Genomic DNA, 26,963 nt, shown 5'->3' on the forward strand with positions numbered 1-26,963 from the left:
GCTTCAGAAGCGAAAGACGCCTGTGACATCACATGCAATGAAAATCGTATATCCTTTGATATTAAAAGACATCGTAGGGAACACCAAGAGTAGAGAAAAAATATATATACATTTCGATATAAAATTGGATCATTAAATGATAATACAATCTGATAACCACATGGTTTTGGCAAAGCTACTGCTTGAACCTCCTTACCTCAAGGCTTTATCCTGTGCCTCAACTTCTGCTTCCAACTTATGAAGCTGTTGTTCTATCAGAGGAACGCTTAACGAATGTGTCCCAATAGTGGACTCAAAAAAGTTAACCTGTATAAAAAAAATGGGAAAAAAATTTGGTCAAACAAGTGTAAAATTAGAAATTTAGTTCAAATGTCACCAGTACCAGTATTTTGACATATGTCATAGCTTAGGACTAAAAATACCACATAAAGCTTTCAAGTCAACTGAATATTGGTCCAGGTTTACGTCTCTGCTAAAGCAAAATGAAATTCCAAAACCTCAAAATCTCATGTACAACATAATTAGGACATCTTTGCCAAAGCCTTAGCCAGCAAGGTTTAGAGAAGTCTTTTAATCCCAAAGTTTGCATCTGTCAGCCAGGTCTGCAAATTACAGTTGAAAAGGCACTTGATAAAAAAGAACTCTGTTCTCTTAATTCCAGTAGAGTTTTCACAGTTCGAAAAATACCTCGGCTGGTGGCTTCACCCACCATAAGCATCTTTACAAATAGGTCAGCAGGCTGGGCAGCAGCTTCCTACTTTACAACTGAAAGTCTCACCGGGATATGAAGCACAAAGCTTCTGGACTGGTACTGTCCAAGCACATACACTGCACAAGTCGTGCAGTGCAGCTTGTGATCAGCACTTCTATCTAGGACTTATACGCAAAGGAGAAAAAGGAAAATGTCCAAGAAATTTCAGCATTTAGGGATAGTGTTTTCGAAGGGTAGGATAGTAATGCACTGGCTCCGAACTTGGTTACCAGGAGTCACATATGAGTAAAGGACATGGTGGAAGGGGCTACAGGGGAGGAGTCAGACTAGCGGCAGACCTCATGGTGTGGGCCGAAATGATTAGACTACTAATTAAGCCATGAAATAATATTCCTACGTGAGCTACGATATTGGAATGGAGTGGATTGGTGATACCCGATGTCAGATGGTAGCTCGGCACCAGTGCCAAGGGGGGTGCTGCATTTGGTGCGCCTGTTAAGAGTGAATGTGGCCACTGAACATTTAGTTAGTTGGTCATTGGAGCTATTTGAGGACTGAGGATGACTTTGGGTCATGGCCACCCTCCATGTAGCTGGGCAGGTGGGCGCCACCATGGATGGTGAATAGATGGGAACCTGTATGAGTGACTTTCAAAGATTTAGGTGTTCCTGTGTACCTCATGAATTGATTACACAAAAACTGATATTCCTGGAAAGTGCAGTTGTAGGATTCAGGGTAGGGTAGAAGAGCGTCTTCATGGGGTTTGAATATTTCCAGAAGTGCTTTGGATCAAATGTATTATACAATGATGGAATTAGAATCACATTTATTGCGTGACGTCGGTCTCATAATTTATCTGAGCACCGAACCAGCTCACTCAGCAGGCATTGTAGAACAGACTGTTGTACTCTTGGAAAGCTCAGTATACTAAGAAAGTCTTAGTCAATCTAATTGGAATGCAAACGGATCCAAGTCACTAGGCCACTTGTGTTAAGTGACAGTCCCAGCACAAATATTGTCCTGTAACCTACCGCTCCCTCAGGATCTTGAGAAAAGGCATGATGCAACATTTTGTTTAGAGGACACAGATGTCTTTGTTTCTAACATCCTCAGAAATGCTTTCAGAGGGTGGTATAACTTTGACAGATCATTTGACAGTGCCGGAGATCACACAGTGCAGTAGCCTTTAGACGTTTCAGGTGCTTGCTTACACAGTAGAACTCAAGTTGGTTTTCTGCAGATTACAATCTGACATTTATATTATGAATGTCCCTGTTCATCTCAGCTATGTCTCCACCAATGACCGCTCAAGTTGTATACCTGTGATTTAGATCCACCAGGCAGGACTTATTTTTATTTAAAGAGTGGTTCTTGCTTTTGAGGCCACTACATCATGGGATAAGGTCGGTGTCTCTTAAGATAAGACGCATTTAGTGGAAAAATAGTTTTTATGTGCTCTTACTGTGTTTTATGGGCAATATGAAACAGGAGTTAACTAATGAGACTTCACTTCATATTGTCCAGAGGGTAGACCCAAACTACCTTTTTAAGTTGTTGTAAGTTTTGGTCATGTTTAATCCGATCAGCTCCTTTATGGTCTTGCAGCTCCTTGGTCCACAAACATGTTCATCTTCAGGACCGCAGAGCCATCATCTTTATGTTGTTACATGCCTTTTCCAGACAATCCATGTGCTTGCCTCTCTTTGCTTGCCTTGCTGTTGAGGGGCTAGAATACATGGTCAGTTTTATTGTACTCCGGCAGGCCCAGAGGCCACCTAGAGGTCCCATTGCTACTAATACTTGAAGTGTCCTTCTAGTTCCGAGGACTCCCTCTTCTTTCCACTGGATTCTCTGGGGTCTCTGTAATGCAGAGATCAGAAGTTGATGGGTCTCTTGGTTAGTATTGACCTTGTGCCTCACCCTCGCTGCAGCGCACAATTCTCCATGGACACAGTCAGCGAGAATAAATATGTTACAGGCCATGCTCTGGTCCGTGTCTTTGCACTGACAGGGCCCCACAGCTTCTTTTAGCCTTGTTTGGCAGACATTCTGACCTGCTGTGGGCTACTGTAGCATCTTCTTGCCAGCTGTATCTTGCTCTGGGGCACACTCACTGCAGCTCCACCACTCCATATCTTTGCACATGTTGCTTGGAGTTTCCTTCATGCAACACCAGATGCCGTCTGCACCCAAACTTTGATGACAAATCATTTTCTGCTGCCACCCACTACACAGAATATTGATGCACTCCTGATGTGGCACAGAGTTGTTTTTCAGAGGAGACAAGAGGATCTCCTATTTTTTGTTGCTACTTGCCAGTTATCCAGTCCCTAAGCCTAGATCACTTTTCATCTGCCCAACAGATTACAACTCTTGATCTGAGTCCATCAAAGTAGCATATGGTGTGCTTCAATGCTTCGTCCTATCAGCAGTCATCTTTTTTATGTGGGACCCTTTACCAAACTCCTAAAAGAAAAACATCTAAACCAGTATGAGATGACATGCAGCACCACTACCTACAAATCTACTCTTACAATGACATATCAAGAGTTGCTTCTCTCCACTTCTAAGCTGTACAAGGCCTAACTCATAATGATCTCCTTGAAAACTGAATTTATCAAGCTAGCTAATGACAAACACACGAAAAAAGGAAGGGCTCACAGCAATAGGCCTAGATAGATTGACATATCAACTCACAACAGTGCCATAACCTTCGGATTCCTTATTTCCGTGAAGCCACAGTTTAAAGAATCAAATCACTAAGAAGGCTAAACCAGTCTGGTACCAACGTTTCCTTCTCTGGAGAATCAATTATTCTCTTGCTGTGGCTGAATTTAGACTCATCATCCTTGCCTTGTTCCTATAGCACCCATCCTGTGGCAACACCCTGCCTGCCAGAAGCGGAGAGCCCCCACCTCATATTATTACGTTGAGTAGTTGACATTGCAGCGTGACTAAAAGGCCTGAGAAAATTTACCGGGTAACACCCAGGCTTCAGGATCTTCTCTGGTCCCCCCAGCAGCAAAAACAACTTTAAAGACATGCTGCATCATCTTAAAAAGGTAATACTTTCAATGCAACCCCATTCCCGATAAAAAAGATCAAGAGCTCTGGTAAAGGTTTTAGCACTTGCAAACTTAGATTCAAGCGTTACTGGAAGGAAACTTCTCCCACTAAGCTGCAAGAATCTGTAAGACCAGCTCAACACAGATGCAGCAAACTCCCTCATTCCGCCGCTACAAAAACATGTTTGTCCAAAAGCAACAAACAACACTGCCGCCTTTTTGTAACACCAGATGAAGAGCGCCCAGATGTATAACCAAATTGTATATATCACCATATCATGAATTACATCCAGCATCGCTTGTACGATTGTGTTTTCAGTATCTACATTTTTGTTTTCTATGTGGTGCACTAGAAGGGCCCTACTGAAAATCACGTAATGAGCTTTAGGGCATGTGGCAATGATTTTACTGAAACCTTTTTATAATGGTTTACTTTTTAAAACATGATCAAGTGGTTATACTCTGCTTTTTACCTTGCTTTTTATGATAGTTGCTTTTAATTATTTATTCACTATTATCATGCATCTCCAGATTTGTATAGCTTAATTTGTCTGTCCTTAACACAGTGTCGGTATTGTATAGGGCATTTGAGCGTTTAAAACTAATGATGTTCCCCCATTTTGATACTTGAGAAATAATTTTATTGCTGTATATGTTTATTTTTAGTGCTGCACTTTTTAAGGTCGTAATGACCGAAATAAAGTTTTTCTGAACTGAGCTTGTACAGTGCTGTGCTGTTAAACAGCAAACATTGCACTATTTAAAAAACGGTATATACAGTTTTTTTTAAAGACTCACGGGCACAGACAACATGTGCCACCTGCTGCATGCTATCCTCTAAAGTCAAGATGCGTTTGAGAAGAACTCCCATAATTATTGAAACAATCTAGCGTGCTGCGATGCTACCCTCAATAAAAAGTAGCACAGGCAGCTGCCAAGAACAGAGGGGAGACACAATCACTATCAGATGATCAGGTGCTGCATAAACTAGGACAATCTCCAGTTCATGGCCGATCCTAAACACTGGTTTAAAAACATCAGCCGATGATCTATCCTTTATGTCTGTCAATTGCAAGAATATATACATCAAAAAATCTTTGCTAACGATGAAAGATGGGATTACAGTACATCTGGAAATCAGCATCCATTTGAGGTCCCCTGGGCAGGGTAACAACCACCTTCACAAGCTAGCAAAGGGTCTCCTAATCACAGAGGGAGAAGTTAAACAGTCATTTCACTAGGTATTTTTAGTGCGGTTTTACCACCAGCATAAATAAGCCACATGTGGCAATAGACCAGGCAAAGGGCGTTTAAAATATTGCAGCTATAATTGGCACATTAAACAACGGGCAAAAAGCAAGATGTGATTTGCTGAGCTACAGAATAACATTTTAGACAGGTTTTCAAAACATCAAGAAATATTAGAAATAGTCCCCAACTAAAAGCATGCTGTGTGCGTTTAGTGCAGACAAATTAATTTCCGATATAAGAAACTTGCAGGTCTTTTCTATTTGGTGGATCGAGGACCCAGGCTTTAAAGGTGCTACTGATAAAGTGGTTTGCAAGAATCCTGCTTTAATGCATTAAGTAATAAAATCAAAGGAGCATTTGGCAGAAGAAACTATATAAATTGATATATACTTGAGGAATATTAGCCAGTCGGTCTTTCTTTTTTTTAATTTCAAAAGATTTTTATTGAAGACATTTTTTGATATGAAAACAGATTCAGTACAGTGGTAATGCGGGGACACATACAGATGAGGTACAGGCATATTATGGTAAACATACGGCATATAGGCATGGTTGCTCATATTGGTAGTCGGCGTGTCTGTAGGCCCAGAGAGTGCGAAGTGTGAAAGGAGGGAAAAGAAGAGAAAAGGAGGAGAGGAGAGGGGGGGGGGGGGGGGGGGGGGACCAGGCTGCACACAGGATGGTTTCCTATAGCCTGTGGCTAATTGCTTCCTATGGAAGCTGGCCTGTTGCCAGTCTAAAGAAGTCTGAAAGTCTGTTCATCACTCATGTTTACAGCTATACAAATAGATATAACTGACCATGTACAAAAACATTGAATACTCACTGACCATCACGAAGGAATGAGCCAGTGCTCGGACGATAGCTACCCACGGCTATCTTCAGTGAAACAAAGCCAAGGCATGCCCGACTAGCTGTCGCTATTCTCCTACCCCAAAACAGATCCCACCACAGAATTCTGAGCTACTTTGTTGGGGGAAAGGTTACAACCAGCTGGAAACTAAGTTCCACAGAGCAGCTACTGCCCATGTGGTGGAAGCATTCGCGTCATTGGTGCTGCCATTCAGTGGCCCCATCATTCAAATGTTAAATGACCCTCAATAATAATTTAAACTACAAAATATTAACAATCCAAATGAACAGTTAAGCAAAATCTACATCACTGCGCTTATGCAAAGTACGCAGAAATCCTGAACACAATGTAAGGGTCAACATATCCCTGTGTGATTCCATACAGACTACCATACTACAAGAATAAGAACGCTTGAGTACCTTTTAAATAATCTAAATTAATGACTACCATGATATTTTATTACAATAACAATCTAATTAGCATGTTGACTTCATTTTGTGTTACAAATATAATCTATGTACAGTACTTCACATACTCTTGTTTTTGACCTCGAGAGCTCAGATTGGACAGTCTCTATGGCACTCATTAAACACTGGTTCTGGGAGACCAAGGAGGCATTTTGATCACGAAGCGATTTCAGCTTTTCCCTGAACTGCTTATTTTCTTGTTCAATTTGTTTGTAGGAGAGATCTGGCGCAGAGGACTGTAAGAGAAACACATACAATTTTATTAAAAACACTTCTCTTTAGACAAACAGCTTATTATTTATTAAGTAAAGACTCAAGAGAATAGCAATGTTAAATGATTTAGCAGAGCAGAAGTGCACATACAAAAGCAGTCACAAGGGACGATTAAGGAGACTAAAGACTAGATCATCACCAACATGGTTCCTAACTCCTTTACATTAATTTATAGGACACCCTTGAGGTGACATTTATTTTTGAGACATCATTTTATTAGACATTCCCTTCACTTACAGAGGAATCCAATGTCAGTGAAGGATGAAACTGGACCTTTGCAGTCTTCAAAATTGGCACTCTAAGAGTAGAACGATAACATACCACCAGATCGACCCGACACATTCAGCATATCTGATAATTCACCCAAGCGGGCAGGAGGCAATGAGTCCCCTGTTTTCAGGTCAGAGCCTTTCAGAGGCATTTTAAAGGGTGGAAACTGGCAGAAATGAGAGGTAATGGTTGCCAGCTACGTTTGTCTATAACAATTGTACATCCAGAGCACGGGTCTCCAAACTTTTCTGTAATGAGAGCTACTTATGTTTAATAAAACTCTTTGAGAGCTACTAATATCATTAGCATTTTAATAGTGGCCACACTATGCACGGTTTCTAGCAGTTTACTACCAGCGATCACCTCACTGCATCAGGCATGGTTACCAGCAGTAATGTAAACAAGCATTTGCAATGCAATAGGTCTCGCAATAGGAAAGTTTGAGCTATTGGTATTTTAAATGACACATTTTTGATTTGTGTTGGTTTTGAAAATAGCGAAATTAATAGCTTTGTCATTTACAATGCCAATAGTTTTAACTTTCGCAAATGTGACACCTATAGCATTTGTAACACAATATGTGTTGTATTTACATGACTTAGATGTATTGATATTACAAATAATGGGTTTGTAATTTTTTTAATAATTTTTTTTTTTTTTTTAAATATTTTTATTGAAATTTTTCCCCTTTTTCCCCCCCCTGAGATGAGGACAGGGCACAATAACATTCATTACAATACAATGACATGTATAAGTATGGGAATTATACAGAACGTTATGGTCATGAAATAATATCGATTCATACATAGTTTTCTCAAAACAAATCATATAATCCTAATATACACAGACTTCTATATACTAGATTCTCAATTTCATACCCCCCCCTGGTGATCAATAATCGGGACCTTGTTTCCAGTGAACGAGAGGCTCCCATATTTCTAAACCTAGTTTCTTGCCATTTCTCCCCCTCCTCGCATAGATAGCTGATTCTAGCTTTTGAATAGATAATATCTTCCCCAACCATTGATGATAAGTTGGAGGGTTAGGGTCCAGCCATGCCGAGGCGACTAATAGTCTGAGGATGGCCAATGCTACGAATAGAAACTTTTCATTACCCACATACGTCTCAGGATTGACTCCTAATAGCATGACAGCTGGGCTTAGTTCTCTTGTTGTTGATAATACATTCTGTAAAAATTGCTCAATATCCCGTTTTATACTATTCAGATGTGGGCAGAGTGAGAAAATATGTATTAGGTCCGCCCCCAGACTCCCACATCTGAAGCAGGTGGTTCCCGTAGTGCCCCCCCATTGAACAATTTTTCCAGGCGTGTAGTAGAGATGGAATAGAGTCTTATAATGTTGAGCCTGTAATGATGATGAACACAACAATTTTCTTCCCATCTCTAATGAATCTGAGAAAATATCCCTATTTATATCCAAATCTACAGACCACCTGTTTATCCATTTCTCCATATCATCTTTCTTTAACACTGTCATCTCAGAGTAGAACCTCTTTATAGTACAATCCGAGCCTGTTTCTATAATATCCATCAATATATTTCTATCAAACCCCAAGGGTCCTCCTTTCCTGTTTATTAGACCACTCCTTATTTGAAGATATTTAAAAAAGTGTTTTGTATCTAGGGTATATCGATCCTGTAGCTCAACAAATTGTAAAATACCTTGGGGGCCCAGAATATCTCCAATCTTTCTTATCCCCCGCGACTCCCAATCTTGGAATACAGCTCCTGAAAAAACCATACTAGGGAGTGAGGGGTTATTTTTGAGTCTAGTGTAAAAATTATATTTCCCAAATCCGATCTTTTTTGATATTCCCTTCCAGACATTATGGGCAGCCATTAGAATCTTGAACCGAGTTCTTTTATAATAACTTTCCTCCGTAAATCTTAAAAATATATTTTCCGCGTTTTTACCTAAAACAAAACCATAAATTGCAAGTGATCCTGCTTTGTCCCAGTCATCTATATCAGCCCCCCCTACCAGTCCCAACATGTTTTGGAATGCGGCGGCCCAATAATACACTTTTAGATCTGGTAAGGACCAGCCACCACGTTCCCGTGGTAGAGACATATATCTCAGTGCTCTGCGTGTTTTTCCCTTAGCCCATACGAAGCGGTTGATCATTTGTTCACATATTTTGAACCACTTGTTTTCGAATAAGAGTGGGATGGCCCTAAATATATACAAAAATGTTGGCAATATCATCATTTTAATAATATTGACCCGACCCACTAGTGATAAGTGTAGATTTTCGTACCGATCCAAATCCTTCTTTGTTTTGCTTATTATTGGGACGATGTTATTTTCCACCAAGTTATTTAAATCAGCTGTTATTTTTATTCCAAGGTAAGTCCCTGCCTGAACCACACGGTTATCGTCACACGGAGTCACAGAATTTTAAATTATCTGAGTCTTGGAGGCATTTAGGGCATACCCGGATACCCGTCCGAATCTGCGGGCCTCTTCTTCTATGTAAACAGTTGCCTCTGTGGGGTTTGGTGTTATCACCGCCACATCATCAGCATAAGCCAAGATCTTACATGGTCCCAGTAATGTCGGCAGTGGAGTTATCTCTGGACAGATCTCTAGTTTGCGGATCAGTGGATCCATATACATGGCAAAGAGTAATGGGGAGCATGGGCACCCCTGCCGTGTACCCCTTTTAATAGAGAATTGGCCAGTAGTCCCCCCGTTGACTCTTAAGGCCGCGACCGGTTCTTTATATAGGGTTTGCAGTGCTTTTATAAACCCACCCCTAAGGCCAACTCTAGCCAAGGTGTACCACAAATAGTCCCAGGAGACCCGATCAAACGCTTTTTCAGCGTCCAACAGCATAACTGCCATCGGGTCCCCTGTGACTTCGGTGGCGTCCAATAATGTTATTACTTTCCTAGTATGATGGGTCGTTCCTCTACCAGGAATGAAGCCATGTTGGGTGTAATAGACTAGTGAGTTAATTACTTCTGCGAATCTCATTGCCAATATTTTAGAGTATATTTTAGTATCGTTATTTATTAATGTAATGGGACGATAAGACCCAGGCTCCTCCTCCAGCTTACCCTTTTTAAGGATCAGGACAATGTCTGCACCCCCCCCATGACTTTGGTATAGACTGCCCAAGCTGTGCAGATTGAAACACTCTAGTTAACTCTTGAGCAAGCACCCCCCAGAAAGTTTTATAAAATTCTAGAGGTATCTGGTCGGGGCCGGCAGCCTTACCTGAGGGAAGTTTACCCATGGCTTCCTTAACCTCTTCCATTTCTAACTGAATTTCTAATCTATCTGCATCTTCATCTGATACCCTCTCATTTGGTATATTCTCCAAATAATCACTAATCTCTTCACTACTACAGGGGTATTGGTGATCATAAAGGGTCTGGTAAAATTTCCTGAATACTTCCCTGATTTCTTCGGGGCCAGTTTGTATATTGCCATTTTCATCTCTAATTTGCCTGACCGTGCCTGCTGCCGCTATCTGCCTAGTACGCATGGCCAGTACATGCCCAACTTTTTCATTGTATTCATAACATCTCTCCCTACGAATTGTATAGTGTACTGCCGCTTTTTTTGCCAGATCCCCTTCCGCCTCGCTTTTAACTTTTAGTAAATCTATCAGATATTGTTCAGCTGGGTCCCCCCTGATAAGACAATTATCGACTTGTTCTTCTGCTTCTGAGACGACTCTCTCTAACTCCCTTTGTAGTACCCCTTCCAATTTGCGTTTATGAAAACTGTAACTACATGTTTCTCCACGGACGCCTGCCTTAAAAGCATCCCATATAACTCCCTCCGATGCCGTTCCTTCATTATAGTGAAAAAAATCAGTGATCCATTTCGACATATGTAATACATAATCCTCTTCTAAAAGAAGTCTTCTTTTCAAAAGTCCATACCCGATTAGGTCTTTTTCCTCCTTCTAACTTTAGTTCCAAAATTAATGGGTTGTGATCACTTAAAATTCTTGGCAATCTATCAATATTGACCCTTGACATTAGGTTGCTAGAAATTAGAAAGTAGTCGAGCCTAACACAAACTTGGTGTGGTGCAGAGTAGTAAGTATATCCTTTCTGTTGTGGTCTAGTGGTACCCCAAACATCATTCAGATTATTACTACGCAGGAGATCAACAAGTGCCTTATGAACTCTTTTTTTACGGCCTTTATAACTTCTATTTTGACCAGTTCCTAACCCATCAGCCCCGTTGATATTGAGATCTCCTCCTATAATAATCTGTGGAGGCCAAGCAGCTAGCTCAGAATCTATAAACTGTAACACCTCCGGTCATCCTGTGTAGACCCATAAATTGACACCATCGTCGTCCAAACCCCATCTATCTCGATCTCTACCATGGCCCATCTTCCCCATTTGTCCTCTAATTTTTTCCCTATTATCAAGTTTTTACTCCTTGAGAAAATAGCAACTCCTCTATTTTTAGCACCTTGTTTAGAACTAACTATGAGTTGATATCCCATCTGATTCAAACAAAACTCTTGGGTACTCATTATATGCGTTTCTTGCAAAAAAATAAAGTCCACATTCATCTGACGTAATCGAGCGCCTATCTTATACCTCTTTTGGACATCGTTTAAACCGCACACATTCCATGTTACAAACCTAAGTGTCATTACTAATTTTCACAAAACCTTTGACTGCCTGCTCACTTGACATTATTTTAAAGAAGTTTATCTTCAGTTCAACTAATACATTCAATACGTGGAACTTAAATTTGGTACTCCCTTCCTTGACATCCTGCCACTGAAGCACTTTTTCCATCATATGCCCATCATTACCTCTACAAATTACAATACCCTTGTGCCCTGCCCCTAAATTCTCCCTCCCCCACCCCAGACGTCCCACCCTCGTGGTCCCTCCCCCCCTACAGGCAAATAGGTCCATAAGACCTATGTCTGGCTGACGTTTGCCACTGGGTTGTCTCACCCTCCCCTCCCTGATTTTCCTTAACTATATACATTGTTCAGAATGCTCACTGTCATAGAAACAAAGCCAGTCATTTTTTTTTTCCCCATAGTTCATAGTCTTTAGCAGTTTTTAGCAGTAGCTTCAAGATTTTACACTTTTAAAAGGCATATCACCAATTTGAGCAGCAGAAAAAACAAGATGGCTGCCGAGACGCCGTAGGGGGAAGTCGCACCCTACCTTACTCCTGATGGTGGGGGCAAGATGGCTGCCGAGACGCCGTAGGGGGAAGTCGCACCCTACCTTACTCCTGATGGTGTCTCGATGAAGTGGAAAGAATGCTCATTCAGTATTTTTTATATCGCTTAAGGTTTCAGGCGGTACTATATTCCATGCATCCCGCCGCATATTGAAGCTCCAGTTGATGAGATGTTTGTAAATCTGATAGACTGGTCCACGATATTTAAGGATTTGGCTTACGACAAAAGTCTGAGAAAAGGAAGAAATCTTTTCGAGTCCTTCACATCTTTAATCTCAAGGACATTTCAGGCGGGTCGTCTCTATTACTCTACAGAGATGGCGCCCAAGATCCACCGTACTAACAACAAAAGCAAGGACTTAGCCCCCACCGATGAGGAATGGTCTGAAGATGGTCCTGGATCCTCAGCTACCAACCTGAGAGCAAAGTCGAGGAGTAAAGCCCAGCTGAGGCGGGAGGCTGCGAAAGAGGCAAAGGAGGCTAAAGCACGAAAGCTGAAAGAAAGAGAGCTGATCAAAGCAAGCAAAACGGAAGGCGCCCGACCTGGTAGGGGTCTCGGCAAGGGAGTCACAGACCCGAAGTTGCTGGAAGCGCTGGGAAAAGAACCTGCTCTACGGCAGACCACAATAGTGGAATCGTTCCTACCTGCACCTGGAGTGGCGGTGGAAGTATCGGCGGATATACCAGTCGGGCAGCAGGCGTCTCTCATTCCCACGCTGGCGGTTCTGTGTGGGGACAAGCTGGGCCATGTGCAGTTGCAAAGTTCCGTGGCGGCTGGTGTTAATGAAGATGTTAATGGGGATGCGGTGCGCGCTGAGATTGCTGGCAGCCTGGCGACGCCTCCTACAGGAAGTGAGGTTACAGAAGCAGAGGGTGCGGATGTCCTTTCAGTGGCTGCAGCAGGGGGCGGGCCTACGGTTTTAAAGGGCCGGGAGCCTGAAGTCGAGACAACAACAATAAAGGTAGGAAATAATCATGCAGCGCTACCTCCAGTCCTACACACTATTAGAGATTCTGGTCCTGGAGCAGAGGCAGTTTTGAGAGCGAGGGTATGACTGTAGCCCCCTGTGGGAGCAATGGAGGAATGCAAGATGTGCAGGATATGAGAAGGGAGACACAAGTTCAAGCACATGAGGTATCGGATCCATTAAAATTAAATAGTTATATCTCAGTGGATACAAGTATGACTATTGGCAACATGAAACATGTGCAAAGTATTCCAGATCCATCTTTGGCATCTCCTGGTGAAGATATCTTTTTTACTGGGAATGATGAAGCAGACAATGAAGAAGATGAGGAGGAGCTAGATGGAAGTGAGACAAGCACTGCGGAATCTTCTATTTTAGATTCAGAATTGGGCGTTTCAGATTCCGTGGTAGGCTCAAGTTCAGAAACTGACATATCCGGACTCGGGAACGTATCGACCATCTCGGACAGTGATACTGACTCAGTGGCACATGAGACAGTACAAAGAGTGGTAAGACCAAAAATTAAAAAAAGTTTAAGAGAGGAGCACAGAAAGTCAAAAGATAACGACTCTGCATATACGGGAAAAACCGGTAATCCAAGCCGCAGGAATGAATCTAAAGCACCTCGCAGAAGACAAGTGAAACCAGTTGCAAAAAAATTAATTTGGGATAACACCGCAGAGCATGGAATAGCTCAGACTGGAGTACCTGTGAACACGGAAATAAGGGCTCAGGAGTTTACCTCTCATGGAGCGGAGGGGGACTCTGGAAGGGGAGCCGCAAATTTTGAACTTTTGTTTTCAACCCTAAAACAAATCCAAACTGAGGCACGTGCTGAGAGTCACAGATCAAGCAGGAGGGCCAGGCATGCAAATAGAAAGATACAATCCTCTCTGCAGAAGGTCAACAAAATGTACGAGGATATGGTCGGGAGGGTATCCGAGCTTGAGGTCAGAACAAGCAAACTGGAAGACGATTTCGTTAAGATGAAAGATGCTGGTGACGATAAGGATAAGACAACTGCTGATATGCTTTGGAAGCTAGAGGACTTTGAAAACAGACAAAGGCGAAATAATATCAGATTAATTGGAATTGAAGAGGGGAAAGAGGCGGGGGATGTTAGAGCATTTGTTATTGATTTGTTGAAAGGCGCATTTCCTGAGTTGGTCTCATGGGATTGGGAACACGAGATTCAAAGAGCGCACCGATTTCCGCTGACACGAAAGGATCTGCAGGGCAAGCCCCGGGCAATATTGCTCTATGTTGGTAACTTTCTCCTGCGCGAAGAATTAATCAATAAGGCAAAACCACAGGCTAAACGTTCTTATAAGGGAATTGAGTTTTTTGCCCGCCCCGATTTCTGCCACGCCACCGTGGAAAGAAGGTGGCGGATGAGACAGCTTATTACCCCATTTCATAATATAGGCTATGAGGCTTATCTTTTATTTCCGGCATGTTTGAAAGTCGGCTTGGAGGGTAGCTTCAGAGTTTTTCATTCTGAAATCATGGCGCAAGAATATCTTACCTACCTGAGAGAGAATAGGGGACGTCAAAAGCCTTCACGTGGATCTTTGGAGGTCCAAGACATACAAGCTGGACCTGTCCAAAATATACCTCGTAAAAAGTAAAAAGCAACATACTCTGCTAGTAACAAGAATGAAAAGAAAAACAAGGCATTAGGAGCAGTCTGATCGCTAAACTCCCTTTTTCCTCTTTTCTATTATAAACTTTTAATTGAAGGGTGGCTGCATAGTGGTGCATAGTAGTGTAGTTAACTACTAACTCCCTTATACATATTATTTTCTGCAATATATTTATTTTCGAGAATTCGTTTTTTCTGCTGCTCAAATTGGTGATATGCCTTTTAAAAGTGTAAAATCTTGAAGCTACTGCTAAAAACAATTTTTTTAATAATTATACTTTAAAAAATGTAATTTTGTCATTTATAATGGAAATAGCTTAAACTTTTGTAAATAACTTTTGTGAAGAATATGTTCATTGTATTTTATTATGACGAAAATCCAAGAACAGAAGTGAAATATTAACATCTTTTTGTGACATTTGTAATAAAGCTTGAAACATTGAGAGAACATATTTGAACCAGTTGTTGAATGGTTGCACAGATTGATGCTGTGGTGGCGCCGAGTGATGTTGTGGTGGCAACGAGTGATGCTGTGGCGTTCAGTGATGCTGTGGTTACGCACAGTGATGCTGTGGTGCCCCTGAGTGATGCTGTGGTGCCCCTGAGTGATGCTGTGGTGCCCCTGAGTGATGCTGTGGTGGTGCTGAGTGATGCTGTGGTGATGCGATAGAGTGAGTGTGATAGATAGATAGAGGGAGGGCGATAGATAGATAAGAGTGAGGGCGATACATAGATAGATAAGAGTGAGGGCGATACATATATAGATAAGAGTGAGGGCGATACATAGATAGATAAGAGTGAGGCCGATAGATAGATAAGAGTGAGGCCGATAGATAGATAGATAGATAGATAGATAGATAGATAGATAGATAGATAGATAGATAGATAGATAGATAGCGATAAGATAGACAGATAGAGTGGTATTTTGTGGAGTGTGTATTTTGCCTTCAGTAGAGTGTAATTATGTTGTGTGTAATTATGTGGCACTGAGTGGTATTTGGAGTGTATGTTGCATTGAGTGCAGTGTAATTATGTTGCATATAACTATGTGGCACTGAGTGGTATTTGGAGTTTATGTTGCATTGAGTGCTGTGTAATTATGTGGTGCGTAATTATGTGGCACTGAGTGGAATTTGGAGTGTATGTTGCATTGAGTGCTGTGTAATTATGTGGCACTGAGTGGGATTTGGTGTGTATGTTGCATTGAGTGCAGTGTAATTATGTGGCGTGTACTTATATGGCACTGAGTGGGATTTGTAGTGTGTGTTGCATTGAGTGCGGTGTAATTATGTGGCACTGAGTGGTACATGGAGTGTATGTTGCATTGAGTGCAGTGTAATTATGTGGCACTGAGTGGTATTTGGAGTGTATGTTCCATTGAGTGTAGCCTTGGGCTAAAATTGCCATCACATGGGTCAGCATCCCATAAAATAGACATAGATGTATACAAATGTAAAACACTAATAAAACAAGGACACAAGAGGGGCTACTAGTAATCATAAAAGAGACAGTCCAGGAGAGCGTCCGAAGGCTGAGCTGCATGGGGCAGCCATGGCTGTGGAAGGATGAGGCGGAGAAGATGAAAGAGAGAGAACAGCAGACGAGTAAGTATTCACACCCGGAGACTGAGAATTTAATATTGAAAGTAGGGATAGAGTTTTCAATACCATAACCAGCCTTAAGTGTGGCAATGGCTACGTTACTAAGAGTGATGTCACCAGTATTAGGAACTGAGTGGCCATGTCCTGTAATCTATAAGGCTTGTGCCTTGCATTTTTATGTGATGACATAATCGGCCACGTTCATCTGAAATGATTTCCAGGGATGTCATTGTTATTCCTACTTGTGGTTTCGAAAACTGAAAAAATCTTCTCGGTCCGAGGACGCTGGTAAGAATTGCCATGTTCCTGCTCTGACTCACGGATGAATCCAAAAGGGTTAATGGTGAGAGAGCTCCGAGCCCGTGCGCTGTAACCCTGGGGGCTCGCTGTAGAATTGTGATGGGTGCAGGATGGGGGCGGGGCCTGAATGCGGATAACAGGGAGGAATGTCTTAGATCGGAAGTTAACAGTGCCCATCCCGCTGAATTTAGAAAGCTGGAAAAAAGAAAGTCAAGGAGAGAGGCAGAGAGAAGAAACGAAACTTTGTGGAGGGGTTGGGGATACAAGAGTAGAGAGAGCCATGCATTAGGGAAGAGAAAGAAACGGAGCAGGAGCTGGGGGTAGAAAATAAAACAAGCGCTCGGCATTGCGTGGCGCGGGAGCAGCTTCCTTTGAAGTATGATGCCGAGGCCGATGGTGTTTGATGTGCACGCGCCTGGCTCACATGAACTCTATGCGATCCGCAGCTAGGTAGACTTTTCGGACCGCTTACCATAATCTCGACAAACAAGTATTGCTAAAGCAATGCTGTAGGTCGAGACCTAAAAAGGCTTTGTCAGGATGAAATGCCTGTAGATGGGTAAGCCATAACTGCAATGCCTCTACTACCAAGGTAATAAATAAAATTTGTTAAAGGTATCCTCCGTGACACATGATTTATCACTCAAATATCAGCTTAAAACATATTTGGGAAATTCAGCCAATTTCCCTAAAGTATCAGTTCATGACTTCTGAAAACAAAAACATTTTCATCTCAAATACACACTCTGAAATTTGGTATACGTACATTATTCCAGCCAAGCAATAGCTTTTAAGTTAGTAGGGTTGGGAACACATAGGAGAGCTTTTCCCAGGTAGCTGGAGAGCTACCAGTAGCTTATGAGCTACTCGTTAAGAAGCCTGATCTAGAGAGTGGTACGATGGGAGGTAATGCTCTGTGAAGTAAATCATGAATATCTGAATATAAGCATGAACTATCTCTTCCGAATAAACATCGACCAGTCCAAGAAGATACTCTCAGTTTGTACAGAGGTTTGCAAGATACCAATATGAAAAATAAGCCCAAATAAAGGGACTGATTGTGCAGAACATGCATTGAGTAAGTGAGCCTACATTTTAGGTGCATTTATCTTACAGTAAGTGATTCATATTTACTAACTGGTGTGGACAACCCACGCATGAACCGTGGCAAAACTCTTGAGAACCTTTGGTATGCAGATACACTTTTCTGCCATTTGAATATGAACAGTAGCTGGGTTTGAGTCTTTAGAGGCTCACCATGAAGAGCCTTAGATGGGCATTAAATAGAGGCAGATACACCGGGTGGCCCTCGTGGATTCCCCAAATTGAACAGGGCCACAAAAGACTAAAAACGTTCTATGGCAATAACAGAGATGTGAGCAAATGTTAGCAAAATCAACTATGTATATTATTGGGTCCTGTCGATGCATGCAGTCAAGTCTAGTAGGATGAGTAACCACAAAGACCAAACCTTGTTGTAGGCCAAAACATTATCCCAGAAAGCCATCGCACAGTCTCCGTTTTGTGTCTGGGATGGATGCCCGGATGCCCGCGAGATGCTTCAGGTGCTTGAGGAAGAAGGGCCAATACATGTGCAAGTGTGTGCAGCCCCTTATGATGTGCTTCAGATCAGCTAACTGGGCACTACATCTATGGCACAGGTAAGAGGCACGGGTAGTACCTGTGCAATTTGCTAAGGGGGAAAACAAGCGGTGAAGGCTGTAAAACTGAACGAGTTTGAGCCGGGCATTTTGAGACACCTTCCTTGGATATACCAGCTCCCACTCTCCATCCCGATAAGATCTGCCAAACTCCTCCGCCCAAACCCCCCTCAATGGCTGGAGGGAAATCTATGTGTGTCAAAGGATGGCCCTAGTAAGCCTGGCAATTAAACTACGGCCCTCACCCATCGCATGGAGTGTGTGCAAGAGTTGGTTGGTGTGTGTCGGGTTCACCATGATGCAAAAGACACACAATTGTTGGACGGAATGCAGAACAAATCAAATCATTCATCCCCATTCAAGAGATCTGGGTTAAATCCATCATTCTTTTGCTCACCATGTCACCCCAGTTTATACCTGGCCATATGCAAATCAGTCTTGACCCTGTGCCACATGGGAACATTCCAGCCCGAACTGCCAAGCCAGGTCCTCCCTGACCAGGAAGCAAGCATCCTAGGACCGGTTTTGGGCTTTCACCCTTCATCAGTCAGGATGTACCACTCGCTGGTTTCGAACATGGAACAGTCATTTGACACTGCTCTACCAAAGAGGCATTTCCTCTCTCCAACTCTCAAAAGAGCTGCCTGGAAATGACCGGCTCGGGCAGACTTTCGGCTCCCATTTCAGGTTCTAACCGAGACCAGCGCAGATATGCAAAAAAAACTGCATAAAAGTGCCTCGATGCCAGTCACTACATGAGGAAAAAGTAAACATAACCTTTCTTCCAAGTGGAACTTTCCAGAATACATTAATAGTGTTTTTTTTATAGGACCAGCACTTGACCAGTCTGGGACAGAGGTGTATTCAAATGCAAATCTTCATCGATTCATTCATCCGGTCCTCCCGGAAGAGTTTACAAACCGCTTGGTCCTGCTCTCTTTGCTTATGGAAGAATGATGCATGACCACCTTGGAACCAGCGTGTCTATTTTGCCGTATAAATCATACAATTTCCCTGACATTGTGAGGCGCCTGTGTGCCTTTGAAGGACACAGGAGGGGCAGGAGGCGCTCCGCTGCAACACGCTGGGCCGGCGGGCTACCCGCTGCTCCACTTGAGCGCATACAGTTTAATTAATCAGCAGGACTCGCGTCTCAGACTGCTTGTCTCTGTCTAGCTGTAAATCAGGTTTATGTCTTCAGAAGTTGCTCCGTGAATTCCACTGGGTGAGCAGGCAAAGTCTGAAGGGGATTTATGGGATTGTGAGTTTTGCAACCTTAGCGAGCTTGCTGTCTGTTTAAGTTTTATTTATTTATTTTTTATTTATTTATTTATAGAGCGCAACATTTATCCCAGGGGATGTCACAGCGCTAAGGATTACGGTGATAAGTAGGTGTATGAGGTTGAAGGGTAAATCAGTCTTGTGGGAATAGGTGTGTTTTAAGTTTTTTCCAAAAGGCGTTGTACTCTTTGGTCAGCCTAAGTTCGACTGGCAGCTCGTTCCAGTGCTGTGCCACCTGGTACGAGAAAGAACGGCCTCCTGCTCTAGATTTGTTTATTTTTTTGTCTCGACAAGAGCAAGGTGTTGCGATGTTAGTGGTCTGGCGGGGTTATAGAAGTGTATTTTGTTTTTAAGGATCATGGGACCTGTATCGTGGAGTGTCCGGTGAGCATGCCCAAGGAGCTTGAAACAGGCTCTTTGACGCATGGGCAGCCAGTGAATTTGTTTTAGGCAGTCCTTTGCAGAGCTGTGTTTGCCTTTGTTGCACACTAGCTTTGCTGCAGCGTTCTGCACCACCTGTAAGCGTTTGAAAAGGTAATCTGGCATGCCCATGAAGAGGGCATTGTCATAGTCCAGCCTGCTGACTAGCAGGGCTTGTGTGACAGTCTTCCTGCTTTCCAGGGGGATCCACGGTAATAGCCTTTTTAGGAGTTTCTAGGTAGCGAAGTTCCCACATAGAGTTTGTAAGTGGGCCTGCATGGATAGTGTTACAAAAGGGGGTGGTGATGGACCGAGCATCTGAACCAATCAAACACTCACACCCAGTCAATCAGTCTGACCCTGTGCCTCAAGGGAACAGTCCAGCCCGAACTGCCAAGCCATGCCTTCCCTGGACCGGAAACAAGCTTCCTAGGACCGGTTTCTGGCATTCCAGCCGTCTTCAGCCAGGCTTGCTTGAATCCAGTGGTAAAGTGAGCAAGGGACTTACGTCTGAGCATGCCCTGCCAACTTATGGCAGCCAAAGTGGTACAAAAGGGGGTGGTGATGGATGGAACATCTGAACCAATCAAACATTCACACCCAGTCAACAAATCTGGGTTTTATTCATCACCGTTCTTTAGCCCACTTTGCCACCGCTTTGTTCACCATAAGTTGGCAGGGTATGCTCAGACGTGAGTCCCTTGCTCACTTTGCCACTGGATTCACGCAAGCCTGGCTGAAGACGGCTGTAATGCCAGAAACCGGTCCTAGGAAGCTTGTTTCCGTTCCAGGGAAGGCATGGCTTGGCAGTTCGGGCTAGACTGTTCCCATGAGGCACAGGGTCAGACTGATTTGCATATGGCCATGTCTGAACGGAGGTGGCAGAGTGGGCTAAAGAACGGTGATGGATTAAACCCAGATCTGTTGACTGGGTATGAGTGTTTGATTGGTTCAGATGCTCCGTCCATCACCACCCCCTTTTGTACCGCTTTGTTCGCCATAAGTTGGCAGGGTATGCTCAGACGTGAGTCCCTTGCTCACTTTGCCACTGGATTCAAGTAAGCCTGGCTGAAGACGGCTGTAATGCCAGAAACCGGTCCTAGAAAGCTTGTTTCCGGTACAGGGAAGGCATGGCTCAGTGAGGGCTGGACTGTTCCCATGAGGCACAGGGTCAGACTAATTTGCATATGGCCATGTCTGAACTGGGGTGGCAGAGTGGGCTAAAGAACGGTGATGGATTAAACCCAGATCTGTTGACTAGGTGTGAGTGTTTGATTGGTTCAGATGCTCTGACCATCACCGCCCCCTTTTGTCCCGCTTTGCATGGAAAGTGTGTCGTCGATAGTTACACCCAGGTTTTTGGCACAGTGCTTGGGTGTCGGGGCATCTCCTAAAGAGGAGGGCCACCAGGAAGAGTCCCAAATATGTTTGGCATTTCCGAGGAGCAGGATCTCGGTTTTGTCTGCATTTAGTTTTAAGCAGTGATCTGCCATCCAGTCAGAATGCAGAACAATGTCATACATTCACCCCAGTACAGAGATCTGGGCCTAAATCCATCGTTTTTTTGCACTCCACACCACCCCAGTTCAGACATGGCCATATGCAAATCAGCCTTGACCCTGTGCCTCATGGGAACAGTCCAGCCCTAACTGCCAAGCCATGTCTTCCCTGGACCGGAATCAAGCATCCTAGGACCGTTTTCTGGCTATCAGCCAGGATAGCTTGACTCCAGTGGTGTGGAGACCTATGTGGGAAGGGTATGCCCAGACGTGGGTCCTGTGCTCACTAAGCCACTGGAGTCAAGCTATCCTGGCTGATGACGGCTGATAGTCGGATGACTATTCCCGAGGTTTGTTTTGGAATTCCCTTAGTTGGAGAGCCCAGCACTTTATAGTGGGCTCACGTAAAAGGACTGTTACAGACATCTCGTATTAAGGCTGCATTAACTTTGCATGAGCCCAGAGTCTGGGTTACGCGACTTTGGGAGATATTACTTTGGAAATAATTGGAAATACCCATGGTCAACATTTCATCTGCTGGTACCGTTGGTGGTGACAGGCACAATCTCCAAGCTATGCATTTACATCCAGGATTCATAATCTAATGATGGTGGACACAGTACAAGCTTTAAATGTGATTAGGATGCGATTTTGCTAGATACTGATATCTGCAAACTTTATTTTTTGCAGCTTTAACAGGTGTTTCCTGAGAGTTCCAGGCAATCTCTCCTCTGCGACGCAAGGCGGATTGTATTTTAAGGTATGTACTTCTGTTATGTGTACCCTTCATAAGTGTAGAAATCAAGTAGGGGGGAGAGTGGACCACTTGCCCTGTGTCACCAGGGTCTCAACTAACGTGGCAAACCATAGTTGTAAAAAACCCTCATATACGGACACAGGCGTTGGGCGGTATATGTTGATTCTCCGCCTTTGTGTACCGTAACAGCATTATCATTGAGTCTTTTCTTTGTACCTTATGCTGACCTCCACATGGAGAAAGACTAACTGGATTTGCAATAGTGGCCAGAAATCAAAAAGAACAGGCGTGCTCTTACTAAAAAAAAAAAAAAGTGACTTTAAAATTCCTAAATTCAAGACTCTTGTATTTTATTCTCGAGAGAAAAGAACTAGGAAGTTAAAAACAGTGGCGTGCGTGTTTAGACTTAGTGATTGGTCTATCGCACTGGTGATCGTGGTCATCAGGGTCAAAATGTTTCAGCCTCTTGCGACCTCTAGATGTTTTCGTCAGGACCAGTAAATTAAAATCCTTTTTGTAGCTCTTAATGTGAAAATCAAGGGTTGTCTTTTACTCACCCTTTCGACAGTTGGTCAGATCTATGGTATCTGAACCTTCAAGTTTTTGGTAGAAGGTAACATCGGGGTGCCTTTTGCGGCGGTCCGTCGGAACGACTTGTTTAGAGTCAGATTTACTGAAGTGCAGTTGGTTGGCTGAAATGTTGTTGAGCCTGTGAAGGTGTTGGCGCACCCTGTCTGGGAGGCTCACACTTGCAGCCTTTCCACTGGTTAGTGGATAGCTCTTACCAGATATATATGGTTTACATCATGGTTAAGTTTGAGCGCCCGCTGCCGCACTGCTCTGTGGTTCGGAGTTTGTTGAGGGGGTTCCAGCGGTGGTGCAATCATCCTTCAAGAATTATGTGTTTTGTGGGAGATGGGAGGGGGATGAGGGTTTGCCCTGGGCTACACTGTACGAGTATGGCCACAAAACATACTGAGTTTAAACTGCTAACCTGAAACATTAGGGTCATGGAGGGGTGCAGCACCTCCAGAGACATTGGAGGACATGTATATGCCACAGAGTAATCCATTTTTGCTCGTTGTGCCCTGATTTGGGTTCGGGCGGTTGTCCCCATTGAAGCCATGTGGGTAAGAGTGGACAACAAAGGCAGGTATGTTCTATTGGTGGGGTTACATAAGATGCTAGACGCTTGAATACCGGGTGTGCGTGTGCCCATACCAAGATCAGCTACAATTCTTGGCCCGCTTATCACTCGACTCCGCCGCTGCATGAGGCTCCTCCTACATAGGCTTGCGGAGGGTTTCAGGGATTGAACAGATAGTTGGGAGCTTGCAATACTTGGAGAGCCCAGCATTGCAAGGAGAGACACTAAAATTTTATTCTGACCTATATGCCCTGAATATCCATTTAGACTAGTTCTTATGTTACACACCTTTTTTCAAGTTTGTTGCCCACACTGAATATCTTGGGCACACACTCTCTGATCATAGCCTGCTTGCCAATTTGTGATTTGGAAGTATGTGCCGCCCCTGACACTGCTTGTCGGACACCAGGAAACGCTATAACATCCTGATAGAAAGGCTCAGATGTCATAATTTCAGAGATTATGTTGATACGGTACACAATGGTAAAGGAAAGACGTTGCTTGTCTGCCCGAGACAAGGAGGGGTCCGAATACATCCCTGGCCAGGTTTGATGGACAGCAGGTATACTTAACTAAGCCTTTCGGGAGAATTACACCAGACTTATGGGAGACCGGCTGAGGTGTTGAGGGAACAGCTGAATACTTTCTGGTGTCCTCTGAGATTGGGGGCTTGGCTTCGATTGCTGCTGAGGAGATCAGAGGGCCCATTACAGCCCAAGAAATTAAGGGTGCTATTAAGGACATGGTATGCGGGAAGACGCCAGTTCCAGATGGCCTGTCAATGGAGTTTTATTCAAAGTATGCTGGTCTGTTGGCACCACACTTGGCAGACATGTATAATAAAGCTCTGGAATAGTGGGTACTACCAGCTACTACAAGAGATGCGGTGGTCACCCCCACCCTGAAGGCAGCTACGCAGGGGATGTCCCCTATGGTATGTCGAACATGGATTCTAAAATCCTTAGTAAGGTGCTGGCCATGCACTTGCTCCCAAACGTGCCGATGCTGGTCCATCTGGACCAATGTGGATTAATTCCAAAGCGGAACACTTTCCTCAATCTGCATCGTCTTTACTCAGTTCTCTTTGCCTCCAGATGAGATGGAGATGCTGATAGAATGGGCCTCATAACTATAGACCTGGAAAGGGCATTTGATTCTGTTAGCTGGGACTACACGGAGGCTGTTATACATGGAATGCAGATGGGAAACCCTTAGGTGTCGTGGGTTGGTGTGGGTTTGGCTGCTGTACACGAGACCCAACGGCACTGGTCCATATGGGTAGAACGGTGTCTGGTTCTTATGATGTGTGCAAGGAAACTAGGCAGAGGTGCCAGCAGTTACCGCTTCTGTTTGCTCTGGACATTGAACCATTGGTGGAGATATGTAGGACACGGGGATGGGGTATCTGCGTAGCAGACACTGAGCATCTGATATCTCTGCATGCCGATTGTAGGAAGGTAGGATCCGTCTAGCTTAGTTACCCCCACTTTTTGCCTGGTGTCAGTGTGTTTTTGACCTAGTCTGCTGGGATCCTTCTAATCAGGAACCCAGCAACTGTGTTCTATCCCCTAAATTGATTCTGGTAAGTACTTTGGTACTGCCACAATTGGCTAATGGTGCACCATTATAAGTCCCTAGCAAATGGAACTGAAGGCCATAGGTACACCAGGGGTCTCCCATGGGCTACAGCATGTATTATGTCACACATGGGTATCCACTTAAACTGTGACTACAGGCTTGCCATTGCAGCCTATGTGAGTTGGTGATTGCACCTCTCACAATAGATACATGTTTCCTCATATCCAAGGTTACTGCACTTAAAACCTATAAGTCATCTCTATGGCAGGCTCTGCAGTCCTGAGGGCAGGGTGCTTGCTTACAAGTGTGAGGATGCCCCTGCATGAGCAAGACACCCCTAGAAACCCCAGAGTCGATTATCTAGCCTTCGTAACTGCGGTCAGCTATTTTAAGAGATCTAGTGGATATCAGTCCCTACGAGATGTCTAACTATATAGTTGCTGCACCACACCCGGTCATGTTTGGTATCAAACATGTTGGAATCATACCCTAACACTGAGTCCAGGGCTGGAAGTATCATTCCCATGTACTGGGGGGTTTCCCTACGGGACCGCCTATACTCCTGGTAACAGCCTTTCAGGGTCTGCCAGCAAGCTAGTGCTGCTGCCAACCACAGACACAATTCTGCCTGCCCTCCTGCTGCTGAGCCAAGCTCGAGCAGGGGAAGGTAACACAATAGGTTTCCTGTAAAAGGGAGCGGTGACCTCCTCTCAAACGGGACTTTGTGTATTGGGCTGGGGTGCTTGCCAGCTCCACCAAACTGCTTTGAAGAGCACATTTGGTGCCCTCCTAGCATACTCCAATTGGAACCGGTTCAGGAACCCTTGGTCCCCACTCTGGCGCTAAACATGACAAAGAACATCGGAGTATCCTCCTCTCTGACAAGCCCCTCCTCTGGGAGGTGCCCTTCCTCTGGGAGGGACCCCGCTCCTCTGGAAGGGGGGCGTGGGGGCGGTCACTCACCTTTATCTACAGGCACCCTAATGTAGCTGATCGATCTGCCGCTCCCGGCGTCCCACGGACATCCCAAGGCTCAGCAAAGCAGGAAGTGGTTCTGTGGCTCCCTGGAGGCCTGGCCTGTCTTCCCTGTCTTCCCTGTAATTTGGAGGATAGTATCCCTCGTCAGAGCTGCTGTCGGCTCTGCACTTCCGGAGATCTTCGGGTTAGAAGAAGCTCCAGCCTCCAGCAAATCACTTCCTGAAGAACAGAGTTCTCCCTGCATCTCCTGCATCGTGGGGTCCAACTTTGGTGAGCTGCTTGAAATCCTCTTGAAACTACCGTGCCTTCAGCCTGTAGGTCCTCCGGAGGATCTTTTCTTGCTTCAGTGGGCTCCCCTGCTTGCTCGGGGCATGGCCCCACTCTACTGCCTTTGGTGAGTCCCTTAGACCTTGCTTGTCCCGTTTTCTATTTTTCATTCTCCACGCCAGTTGTGGCAATCAAGGCTTATTGGTGCTCCCACCAGGCACCGACCACTTAGATACAAACATCTGACATGGGACAGTTCGTGCACAGCTCCTGGTCTTACTCAGCATTGCCTGGTCACCACATCTGCAGTGACACAGTCACCGCCGCCGCTCCTGAATCTCTCAAAAATCGGTGGGCATTGTGCTTCGTGTCTCCTGATCACCTCCGAGGGGCATAGACTCCGTCTTCACTGCTTGCAGGTTCTTCACTTCCAGATTCCACCCTTGGATTCCATCCGACTCCATCACAGTCTTCTCCAGAGGCATCTTCTTTGAATTCTCCCATTGCCGTCCACGGCAGGTTCCGACGTCACTTCATCCCTATACACCCAGCTTTCCTGGTGCAGTTAACCTGGTTCCTGGGGCATCCCCTGATGGGGCGGCTCTCCAACCTGCTGTCTTCCTCTGGGAAGGGTCCTGTTTCTTTAAAACTGCAACTAAGATTTCTTCATTGACAGCCATTGGTCATGCAGCTGTGTTTCCACTCTGCACACAGTCTCAGTGGGGTTCCTGGGTACTTACTCGGGTAGTTCTGTGTCCCCAGCTCTTCTGAGTC

At 44.3% G+C, this 26,963-nt stretch overlaps 1 protein-coding gene across 3 annotated transcripts in view; it reads right to left on the minus strand.

Moving 5' to 3' along the window:
* Window positions 1–26,963, minus strand: part of CCDC18 (coiled-coil domain containing 18) — a 1,483,839-nt gene that overhangs the window by 1,251,277 nt on the left and 205,599 nt on the right. For all 3 annotated transcript variants that reach the window (XM_086953919.1, XM_086953920.1, XM_086953918.1), the window contains exons 4-5: window positions 6,417–6,584; window positions 197–306 (exon numbers count right to left, since the gene is read on the minus strand). In XM_086953919.1, coding sequence (XP_086810045.1) covers window positions 197–306; window positions 6,417–6,584 — 278 coding nt within the window. The remainder of the gene's footprint in view (window positions 1–196; window positions 307–6,416; window positions 6,585–26,963) is intronic.

Source organism: Lissotriton vulgaris, chromosome 1_1, assembly GCF_964263255.1.
Source record: "Lissotriton vulgaris chromosome 1_1, aLisVul1.2, whole genome shotgun sequence".
NCBI lineage: Eukaryota > Metazoa > Chordata > Amphibia > Caudata > Salamandridae > Lissotriton > Lissotriton vulgaris.